The sequence below is a fragment of the Schistocerca gregaria genome, chromosome X (genome assembly GCF_023897955.1).
Source record: "Schistocerca gregaria isolate iqSchGreg1 chromosome X, iqSchGreg1.2, whole genome shotgun sequence".
Taxonomy (NCBI): domain Eukaryota; kingdom Metazoa; phylum Arthropoda; class Insecta; order Orthoptera; family Acrididae; genus Schistocerca; species Schistocerca gregaria.
In genome coordinates, this window is record NC_064931.1 from 167,432,559 (window position 1) to 167,445,165 (window position 12,607).

General features: G+C 40.7%; 1 protein-coding gene across 1 annotated transcript in view; it reads right to left on the bottom strand.

Moving 5' to 3' along the window:
- Positions 1-12,607, bottom strand: part of LOC126299272 (lysosomal acid phosphatase-like) — a 154,345-nt gene that overhangs the window by 39,843 nt on the left and 101,895 nt on the right. Inside the window, exon 4 of the mRNA XM_049991056.1 lies at positions 163-348. Coding sequence (XP_049847013.1) covers positions 163-348 — 186 coding nt within the window. The remainder of the gene's footprint in view (positions 1-162; positions 349-12,607) is intronic.

A 12,607-nucleotide genomic window follows, 5' to 3' on the forward strand; every position in this document is an offset into this window, starting at 1 on the left:
TCTGTTATTTAACTGTGGCATGTATGTGAATGTAGCCTATTCCTGAAACCTGTTTCATGATATGACCATTCAAATTCTATATACAAACAGAATATTCATGTTTTATTATCAGTTATAGATTTAATTTATGAGTTAATTAAAAGGAGCATTTTCTGAACGTACCTCAATTTCCAGAGTATTGTACAGATATTCAACATCCAGGATGCTCTGAATGGATTTTCCTGTGTGTTTAGACAAATATTTATACAGCTCAGAGTTTTCTTCATTAATTTTTTGTATTTCTGGTGAGTTATACATCTGCTGAAGTTCTTTCTCGTATCTGGGGCATGGCTTCTTCATTACAATCAACTATAAAGAAAATTACAGTCATAAATGTATAAAAGTATCTACTGGAAGAATGATATTTTGGATGGAACTAGTACCAATGTATATGACATTTGCATGTACAGAGATAGCAAAAGACGAAACCAGCAATGCTTATTTTTTTAAAAAAGAAAAGAAAAAGATAAGGGTGGGGGTGGGGAGGCTGGTCTCAGGTGTAGTCCCACACCGAGTTAACATAGCCTACTTCCCACAATATATCTAATGCATTACATTGTACAGTGTCTCCTTTTCTCTGCATTAAGAATATTATGTAGTTTGGACTGCTAACCAAAGATTGATTAATGTCCAAAACCAGAAACAGCAAAAAAATAATTTTTATAAAATTGAGAATTGTTTAGTGTGTTTTCTATCATCATTACATTTTTAAATACACAGAGTTTCACAGTGAATAAAGTAGTTAGATGTGGAGTTGTATATACATGACGAATCGGCTACAGCTATCATATAAATATTTCTCAGACCAATGTGTAATCAATGCCCCTCCCCCTCCCACCATATACACATAAAATGATAAAATGGTAGTACATTCCATAAAAAATTAACTTAAATTGTCATTCTAAAAATAATGGAAATGCTGTTTTGCAATGCCATAAATACAACATTGATAACAATAAAAAAATTTTCATCACAGTGGAGTTTGATGCACAGTCTACTACAAATACACTATGAGGTATCATCATTGTACTCTGATAATTACTGTTTGCTCCCACTGGAACCACTACTAGCATGGTGCCTGTACCAAGTGCAACCAGATGTGTTCTGTTTTCATATATGTTCAAAATGGTGGCTATTAGCAGGAGGTATTCATGCTTTTAGTCTTGAACACAATGAGTTCCTACACACTGCAAAGAATTACATACAAAAGAGCTCTAATCTGGTATTTAATTTAAGTTCGTTTGTCATGACAAAATACAATCTTTTTAAAGAATCTTTTATCTCTCACCATAGAACTGTGTCTTGGTTCAGAGGAACAGGCTTGTTAACTTACAAGTTCACAAGTTCTCTTTGCCCAATGGAGCACTGAGGTAACCTTTGTTCAATATGTGCTATAGAACAGCCAGCTCCACACCAGGTGAGGATCCAGTCAGGCAATAATTATGTATACAGTAAACACAGCTGAACCAAGGCATTTAATTCTATGCAGTTGGTTTTCCAATCATCTCAAATGGTCATTCTGTACACGCAAAAATTACCACTTCTTATTTATCGCCTTCCACTGTTTGGGGGCTCTATTTTTATAGCTTTTGGAGTTCTCTGAGAGGTACTGAGCTGTATGTACTGAGTCTTGTCAAAATTAAATGATAATCCATTTGCTTTGAACCATCTGTTGATATTTTCAAATATTTCATTAGATGCCTTTTCAGTAAGGGGATTGGTACAATTTTTTATTCCAATACTCAGATCATTTGCAAAATGTACAAAATTTGTATCTTCTCAAACTGTAAGTGGAACATCATATATCAGAGATAGTAGACGACCAAAAATCGAACCTTGTGATATGCCATGTCTGACTGCTACAAATTCTGAGCACATATTGCTGTGTAGTTGATACAGAACTGGTACATATTGCTTTCTGTCATTTAAACTAGATAAAACTGATGATCCTGTTGTGCCCACTATTGCATAATATTTTAACTTTTGCATTTTGGTATCATGACGTACACAACCAAGGGGCTTAGCCAAGTCAGGAATCATTATCAACACACAGAAAGCATAGACAAACTTCTCACAATCCTATAATTTTATTGTGTTTGCACCTGTTAAATATTAATATGAACAGAAAACAAATGTATTGAGTCAAAAGAATACACTGTTTACAAGTACTATTGGAGCCAGTGATAAAACTAATAAGATCTATACATTAACACTCTGTAAACTACTGAAGTACATGAGAGAAACTACTACTCATTGTGCCCCATGTTACTGTTTCTTCCTGTTCCATTTGTATATGGAGTGCAGGAAGAATGACTGCCTAAATTCCTGTTTGCGTGTTTTAATGCATGTAACTTTATTTCCATGGTTCCTATAGGTGTATGATGTAGGAGGGGAGAGGAGGGGGGAGGGGTAAATCAAGGGCAGATCTATATTCTTCACTTTATGCTGTATCTTGAAATTCAGGAAGTAAGCTTTTGTGGTATAATTTGCTTCTATCTTCAGCATTCTGCCAGTTCAGGTTTATCAACACTTTTGTGGTGCTCTCCCACACATCAAGAAAATCTGTGAATATTCATGATGCCCTTCTTTGTATTCATTTGATATTCCCTGTGAGTCCAATTTTGTTTGGATCCTACACACTTCTGCAATATTCTAAGACAGAACACACAAGTGATTCATAAGCAGTCTCCTTTGTAGACTGACTGAATTTTCCCAGTATCCTGTCAGTGGACCACAGTCTGCCACCTGATTTACCAGCTATTGAGCCTATATGATCATTCCATTTCATATTCCTACAAATTGATGCACCCAGGTAATTATATGAGTTAAATAGTCATAACTATGTAAATCCTTGGTATTGTAGTCATAGATTACTACACCTTTCATTTTGTAAAATGAATAATTTTATTTTACTGTACATTTACAGCAAGTTACGAAGCTTTGCACCACTGGGAAACATTATCAAGCTCAAATCAAATATTACAATTTTTTTTTCAAAGTGTAAATAACAGCATCATTTGCAGGAGGCATGAGGTTGCTATTCATGTTGTCTAACAGGTCATTAATGTACAATAGAAACAACGAAGATCACAGTACACTTTCCTGAGGACATCTTGAGTTACTTTTACATCTGTCAATGGCTCTCCATCAAGGTGACAGGCTGCATCCTGCCTAACAATAAACTGCCCACCCAGTCTAAAGAGGCAGTTCTCTACACTAATCAATCCTGTGCAAGTCTCTTCTTAATTTCAACCTACATTTCCACCTGCTTGCTCTTGTAGTCAACATATATCACAAATTTAATTTTTCCCCAGTTCTATCAGAGATTCAATTGGTTTCTGACCTGCTCTCATAATCTCAAGAACCTATTCTACTGCAGCACCAAATTTCAGAAGTTTCTATTCTCTTCTTTTCTGACATTTCAAGGCAACTTCAGACAAATACCTTCAGGAAACACTTCCTAACACTTAATTTTTTTTATTGAGACAAGAAGGAATTACAGGCATTGGCTGTGAGTCGGCACTGATTGAAATCAATGGGAAAAGTTGAAAATTTGTGTTGGACCGGGATTCGAACCTGGGTCTCATGCTTACTAGACAGTTGCTCTGACTACTAAGCCACCTGTACACAGTGGTCATTTTAACTGCAAGCACTACCATAGCATTCCTTCTGTTGCAACCAAATTCTCAACTTATCCACACACTACTAATGTAGAGGCCCTTACACATTATCCACATTACTTGCAGCATTTTGCCAATTCCTGTAAGAGTTCAAGTCTGGTGTCTGAAAGAACAGACTCCATATATGTATACATACTTAAGTGTATATTCTAAACCGTGCATGAACTTGTCATGAAGGCCCAATAGTACCGTCTGGCCGCCGTGTCATCCTCAGCCCACAGGTATTACTGGATGCTGATATGGAGTGGCATCTGGTCAGCACGTCACTCTATGGCTGTATGTCAGTTTAAGAGACCAGAGCCACTACTTCTAAGTCAAGTAGCTCCTCAGTTAGCCTCACAAGGGCTGAGTGCATCCTGCTTGGCAAAAGCACTCGGCAGACTGGATAGTTACCCATCAAACTGCCAGTCCAACTTGACAGCACTTCGGTAATCTGACAGGAATCGGTGTCACCACTGTGGCAAGGCCATTGCCTAAGTTTATATTAAATGTCATCAAATTTCTCTCTTTGAAAAATATTTTTCTTGTTATTGTCAGTCTGCATTTTATATCGTCTATGCTTCAGTTATTATCAGTTATGGTGACTAAACAGCAAATCTCATCTACTACGATACTTTCTGTGTCTTATTTCCTAACTTGATTCCACATGCACCTAATTTAATTCCATAATCATTGCCTTATTTAATACTACAACATTCCATTAGGGTAAACTTTTTTTACTTTTGTTGATGTTCATCTTATATCTTTCTTTCCAGATGCTATTTATTCCATTCAGCTGTTCTTCCCAGCCCTTTGCTGCCACTGACATAATTATATCATTGGCAAACCTCTTAGTTTTAATGTCTCCCTTAACTCTTATTACTTTTCCAAATTTGGGCTCCATTCACCTCACGAAAAACACTCCCCAAAATGTCATACAACAACCTCCTGCCTGAGCTTCATCCTCCACACACAGTGGGATAAACGCGTCATTGGGCTGTTGGAGCATTCTATGCCTTCGACAATTTTAGAAGAAGCAAAAATCACGTTTTGTAGAACCACACTACACTCCTCCAGTCAAGTACTCTAGAGTTTATGTATTGTTTGACCCACAGAAGATGTGGAACTTCATGTGCCACTGTGAGGATGTATCAGACTCAAAATATCTATTACAAGCAATTTCTTTTGCAATATTTACTAGTAAGTTGATGTGTACCTGGATCCAATGATAGCAGCAATTCCTGTCGACTTTGCAACCGACTGTCGCTAACGAGGCGTGCAATCTTCTTCGATCCTTGGTTAGTAGGTTTTTGTGACCTCTGTTCTTGCACCATCTTACGTGGCCACAAGTGATACACCAGTCTTGTAGACATGTTGAACGGTGCCCAAACATATCGGGCAACTTCGTTCACGAAGTGGCCTTGGGCGTGTCGAAACTTGATAACTCATTTCAGATATTCTGTCACATCCGCAATTCGACCCCTCTAAGTGCAAGTAGGCCTACACACTTGCACAAAAAATCGAGCGATTGTCTATAGACATGTAGCCAGACAATGTACACTACTGGCCATTAAAATTGCTACACCAAGAAGAAATGCAGGTGTACATTAGACAAATATATTATACTAGAACTGACATGTGAGTACATTTTCACGCAATTTGGGTGCATAGATCCTGAGAAATCAGTACCCAGAATAACCACCTATGGTCGTAATAACGGCCTTGATACACCTGGGCATAGAGTCAAACAGAGCTAGGATGGCGTGTACAGGTACAGCTGCCCATGCAGCTTCAACACGATACCACAGTTCATCAAGAGTAGTGACTAGCGTATTGTGACAAGCCAGTTGCTCGGCCACCATTGACCAGACGTTTTCAGTTGGTGAGAGATTTGGAGAATGTGCTGGCCAGGGCAGCAGTCGAACATTTTCTGTATCCAGAAAGGCCCTCACAGGACCTGCAACATGCGGTCGTACATTATCCTGCTGAAATGTAGGGTTTCGCAGGGACTGAATGAAGGGTAGGGCCACGAGTCTTAACACATCTGAAATATAACGTCCACTGTTCAAAGTGCCGTCAATGATAACAAGAGGTGACCGTGACGTGTAACCAATGGCACCCCATACCACCACGCCGGTTGATACGCCAGTATGGCGATGACGAATACACGCTTCAAATGCGCGTTCACCGCGATGTCGTCAAACACAGATGCGACCATCATGATGCTGTAAACAGAATCTGGATTCATCCGAAAAAATGACTTTCTGCCATTCATGCACCCAGGTTCGTCATTGAGTACACCATCGCAGGAGCTCCTGTCTGTGATGCGTCAAGGGCAATCGCAGCCAATGTCTCCGAGCTGATAGTCCATGCTGGTGCAAACGTCGTCGAACTGTTCGTGCAGATGGTTGTTGTCTTGCAAACGTCCCCATCTGTTGGCACAGGGATGGAGACGTGGCTGCACGATCCGTTACAGCCATGCGAATAAGATGCCTGTCGTCTCGACTGCTAGTGATGCGAGGCTGTTGGGATCCAGCACGGCGTTCCGTATTACCCTCTTGAACCGACGGATTCAATATTCTGCTTACAGTCATTGGATCTCGACCAACGCGAGCAGCAATGTCGTGGTACGATAAACCGCAATCGCGATAGGCTATGATCCGACCGTTATCAAAGTCGGAAACGTGATGGTACGCATTTTTCCTTACATGAGGCACTACAACAACGTTTCACCAGGCAACGCCGGTCAACTGCTGTTTGTGTATGAGAAATCGGTTGGAAACTCTCCTCATGTCAGCACGTTGTAGGTGTCACCACCGGTGCCAGCCTTGTGTGAATGCTCTGAAAAGCTAATCATTTGCATATCACGGCATCTTCTTCCTGTCGGTTAAATTTCGCGTCTGTAGCACGTGATCTTCCTGGTGTAAAAACTTTAATGGCCAGTAGTGTTTATAGCCAGTCCACGTACTTCGTCTCGTGTACACATTTGAATGATATGTGCCTTTTTCCTAGATATCTGCTAAATATGGCTGACCATTTTGGGATTTCTGCTTGTCCATTGATGATAGTAAATACCGAAGTAAATCGAAAGAGGAAACGTATACTAGTTGCAGAGGGATTTGTTTCGGTTGTAATTTACTTTCGACCCGAAAGGGTAAGAAGCAAGATTCTTTTTTTATATCACTCACTGATACTTTTTTTTGCCAGCTCTTCGATAGCCATCCTCTTCCTGTTGCGATTTTTATATTTGGTATTACTAACATCCCACGAACATGATGTCACATGAAAATCTACAGTCAGTTGGCCACATCTTGATAAGTGATGTTTAACAGCAAAAGCAAAAACTTGAATTGGAAAGGTCATACAGACAATTTTGCGGGAAAAGCAAACCAGAAATTGCGACTTATTGGCAGAATACATAGGAAACGCAACAGATGTATCAAAGAGACTGTTTACACCACGATTTTCCGACGTCTTTCGGAGTATTGCTGTGCGGTGAGACTGACGAAGGATATCTAAACCGTTCAGAAACGGCACCTTGTTTCGTATTATCGCGATATATGGGAGAGAGTACCACACATATGATACCTGAGTTGGGGTGCCAATCATTAAAACAAAGGTGTTTTTCGTTGCGGCAGAGTCTTCTCGTGGAATTCAAATCACCAACTTTCTCCTCCGACTGCGAATATATTCTGCTGGAGCCCGCCTATATAAAAAGATATGATCATCACGATGAAATAAGATAAATCAGAGCTCGCACACAAACTTAGGCTAATGCATCAGTAGGCGATTTTCTCCGCTAAACGTGAACGATTTTTGTCTCGCCGTAAATGGAATCCATGTTGCATGCGGAAGGTGTCACACTGAGCTGAAATTGTCGTTCCATTATGTTTCCGCGCGCGACTGTCGCTGTCGAATGGGCCCGGGACTATTTTTGGCGCGGCAATAATCGTCGGCATCACTGCCACACTAGACTGTTATTATCACCAGCCTGGCAGCAGCCACAATGATACTGCTCTCAGTTCTGTGTGTGGCACTGTCCGAAAACTCTGTAAATGTTGTTCCAATGGATCATTTGGACAGTGAACTGATAATAATTGAGGTCCAGAATATCCCTGCCTCTAAAACATATAATCGCAAGATTCTGCTGAAGACAGAAGCATGAGGGAAGGTGTGTGTAGATGTTGTAGGAGCCTGGAAGTGGAACTCGTAATCACTGAAAGCACAAAATGCAGCAGGTAAGAAGATATACGTACATACATGTATATAAGTGCTTGCAAAGTTTTACGACATGTGCAAGCTTCTTCATCTCCCAGTACTTACTGCGAACTACATCCTTCTGAATCTGCTTAGTGTATTCATCTCTTGGTCTCCCTCTACGACTTTTAACCTCTACGCTGCCCTCGAATGCTAAATTTGTGATCCCTCCTCATAAGTTAAGTGATCTACCCATCTGATCTTCAGCAATCTTCTGTAGCACCACATTTCGAAAGCTTCTATTCTCTTCTGGTCCAAACTATTTATCGTCCATGTTTCACTTCCACCTAATCTTCAGCATTCTTCTGTAGCACCACATTTCGAAAGCTTCTATTCTCTTCCTGTCTAAACTATTTATCGTCCATGTTTCACTTCCATACATGGCTACATTCCACACAAATACTTTCAGAAACTACTTCCCGACACTTAAATCAATACTCTAAGTTAACAAATTTCTCTTCTTCAGAAATGCTTTCCTTGCCATTGCCGGTCTACATTCTGTACCTTCTCTACTTCAACCATCATCAGTTATTTTGCTCCCCAAATAGCAAAACTCCTTTACTAATTTAAGTGTCTCATTTCCTGATCTAATTCCCTCAGCATCACCTGACTTCATTCGACTACATTCCATTATCCTTGTTTTGCTTTTGTTGATGTTCATCTTATATCCTCCTTTCAAGACACTGTCCATTCTATTTAACTGCTCATCCAAGTCCTTTGCTGTCTCTGACAGAATTACAATGTCATCGGCGAACCTCAAAGTTTTTATTTTTTTCTCCATGGGTTTTAATACCTACTCCGAATTTTTCTTTTGTTTTCTTTACTGCTTGTTCAATATGCAGATTGAATAACATTGGGGAGAGCCCACATCCCTGTCTCACTCCCATCCCAACCACTGCTTCCCCTTCATGTCCCTCGACTCTTGAAATTGCCATCTGGTTTCTGTATAAATTATAAATAGCCTTTCGCTCCCTGTATTTTACCCATGCCACCTTTAGAATTTGAAACAGAGCATTCCAGTCAACATTATCAAAAGCTTTCTCTAAGTCTACAAATGCTAGTAACGTAGGTTTGCCTTTCCTTAATCTTTCTTCCAAGGTAAGTTGTAAGGTCAGTATTGCCTCACGTGTTCCAATAAAAAAAATTACTTCCACTATTCCAGGGCTTCACCAACCGCACGTGCTTACCGTCAATGGCAGCTATGCAGTAAGGAAAATTTGTAGTTTTCTCAAAATTCAGAGCTATTTTTGTAAGTCCTTTTTCGTTGGCATTGGTATGTACTTTGGTGTACGCAGTTCCAAATTTCTCTGCATGTATCTTCCATTATAGATGCAATAGTTGAGTGGACTAGTACAAGTAAAAACTCATATTGCAGAGACTTCATGAGGCATCCCGTTCCAAGATACCTGTTATAAATAAGTAGAGCATAAAACACAATATCAGGTTGATGGAAATTTATTAATTCTAATGAGCAGGTGTAAGAATAATTTTTTTAACGTTCCTACAGGAAAAGAAGTACAAAAACGGTGGAAAAATATGCGTGATGCATACAGTCGCAGCCTAAAAGAATATTATAAGGAAATAAAAAGAGTGGCAGCGCAACGACTACAAAAAAAAAAAAAAACATATGTCCACTAAAGGCAGATGTCTTTCCTGCAAGAAGCCATGGAGGCAGTAAGTAAAAACTTTCTTCTGCAATTTTGTAACATTTAAATATATTTACAATGGATATGGTAGTTAATTACCTACTCAATACCGACTTGCTACATACTTATCACATCAAACTCATTTGCACAGTATAAAGGCACATGCGGGTTTTTCCAAAAATGTTTCTTTTAACTTCAGGACCTCAGGAAATATGAGTGTTGCCTCTATTGTTGAGGATGATGAAGCCGAAAAGTATCATAAGACAGTGCACCGCCACCTAACAGTCCAGCTCTAAGCCTTCCACCGCTGGAGCAATAAAAGGAAACTTCAGGATCCATTTGAAAGAGGGTTGATACAGTTTTGACACATAGTTCAATTTTTTTTGTGCTGTACCACAAAAGTATCCTGATGAGTTGTTTTTGACATATCTTTTGTCTTACTTAAAAGAAATGACTACCGACGATTGAACAGACTTTCAAATACAAACATTACAATTAATAAAATCTTACAGCCTAAAGACTATAGAGAGCAGCACTAATACTGACTCCATAAATACTGCACCGTCAGGTACGTCGACATTGACAAGCTCACAAAGCCCTACACCTGAGAGTCTAATCACTTATTTCTCACCAGTTATTGGTCTGCCAGATGAAGACTCGATCTTGTCATTTGAAGAATATTATAAGTGATTAGGCAGCTGAAATGAACTTGTAATGTAACCTAGTTTATGTTAACGTCATGTTAAGTGTATGTTCATGTCCATAAATTACTTACTCTATTTAAATAAAAAACGTACGTCAATGTTACTGCAAGTTTTTCTTCCACGCCAACGCAGTCACGTAACTTGGTATCCTTCTTTTGTAAGTTAGTTTCTGTATTTGAGAGCAGTAAGTCGAAAGATGCTACTGTCATCTGGTAATAATCAAAGAATTTCTCCCTATAACTTCTAAGTTTCTTGCGTCATAACACAAACTTTCCTTCACTTGGACGATTCATAATAATTGGATGAATCTACTATTTTTGTTGGCGGTTATGCCTTCTGCGACGTCGACCTACATATACCGCTACTGCAGCTAAATATCTTAGTTTTGAATGGCAGGTCATCATGCGTGGTCTCTCATGGCTAGCTGCAACACAACCGCAGAAGGCGCCGATTTTTGGCGCTAGTGCAGCACCCGCTTTCGTCGGCGGGACTTCATCCGCCGCGATTGTAATCGTTTGAGGTGTGGTATCCTAGGCGACTATTTCAGCCGCGATTATTATCGAGGGGAGAAAATCGCCTAGTGTGGAATTAGCCTAGCGCTCATTTTCCTCGCGCGCCGTTTGAGAGTGTAACGGTAGAGAAATAACTTGAAGGTGGGTCGATGAATCATTTGCCAGGCAATTAACTGTGAAGTGCAGAGTAATCAAATGTTGAAATGTTTGTGAAAATCTTATGGGACTTAACAGTTAAGGTCATCAGTCCCTAAGCTTACACACTACTTAACCTAAATTATCCTCCCTAAGGACAAACACACACACCCATGCCCGAGGCAAGACTCGAACCTCCGCCGGGACCAGCCGCACAGTCCATGACTGCAGCGCCTAAGACCGCTCTGCTAATCCCGAGCGGAGCAGAGTAATCATGTAGACATATATGTACAAGAAAACCGACGAAGCCTTTTACACGGCGCAAAGGGCAACGCCGTGCGACCTGGCGCAGGCGCGTGTCGCGTCCCAGTCGCGTCGCGTTGCGTTGCAATTTCGCGGTCCCATTTGAACCAGTTAAGTTACAAAAATACGCACTGCGCCGCGTCGTGCTATACGCCTCTCAATTTCATGTCTGCCAACACTTCCACTCTACGACGTGTTGCGCAACATTGCCTAGGAATAGGCTATTTTCCTATATTAAGAAGATGGTTCGTGTTGTTGATACTCTGATTATTAGAACATTTAAACATCATTTGCGGTCAATATTTTTTAAAAAAATGTTAATTTTATGTAATTAGAGTTTAAAAATCATTAAATATCAATATCTGGTCACGTGATCGAAAACGCTCTGATAGAGGCTGATGCTCTGGTGACGTCACAGACTAGAAGTAAGACGAAGCTATACGTGTGTTATAGGAGCGTTAGCCGAAGTTACGAGTGTTTGAAGTACTCTTTTTGCAAACAGTTTACCTATCTAGTTATGGAAAACACAATTACAGCTTTTAAGTAACAATAGAAATATATTTTGTGAACGCTGATAGTGAAATACCTTCTCACGCCCAAAGATGTAAACAACCACGCATGAGCAGCGCCTATTAGACGAAGTGGGTCCGACAGCCGATCAGTTCCAGTTATTCCACCAGGAAGGAGGTACACGGCTCATGTTATCTGTAGTTCAACCATGCCTAGACGATCGATACTGCGGTTCGATCGAGTTTGCATTATTACTTTTGGCCAGGAAGGGCTTTCAACAAGGAAAGTGTCCAGGCGTCGCGGAGTGAACCAAAGCGATGTTGTTCAGACATGGAGGGGGTACAGAGAGACAGGAACTGTCGATGACATGCCTCGCTCAGGCCACCCACGGGCTACTACTGCAGTGGATGACGACTACCTACGGATTCTGGCCCGGGGGAACCCCGACAGCAACGTCACCATGTGGAATAATGCTTTTCGTGCAGCCACAGGACGTCGTGTCACGACTCAAACTAGGCGCAATGGGCTGCCTGATGCACAGCTTCACTCCCGACGTCCATGGCGAGGTCCATTTTTTCAACCACGACACCATGCAGCGCGGTACAGGTGAGCCCAACAACATGCCGAATGGACCGCTCAGGATTGGCATCACGTTCTCTTCACGGATGAGTGTCGCATATGCCTTCAATCAGACAATCGTCGGAGACGCGTTTGGAGGCAACCTGGTCTGTCTAAACGCCTTAGATACACTGTCCAGCGAGTGCAGCAAGGTGGAGGTTCTCTGCTGTTTTGGGGTGGAATTATGTGGGGCCGACGGCTGTACGATACGTGAATGCCATCCT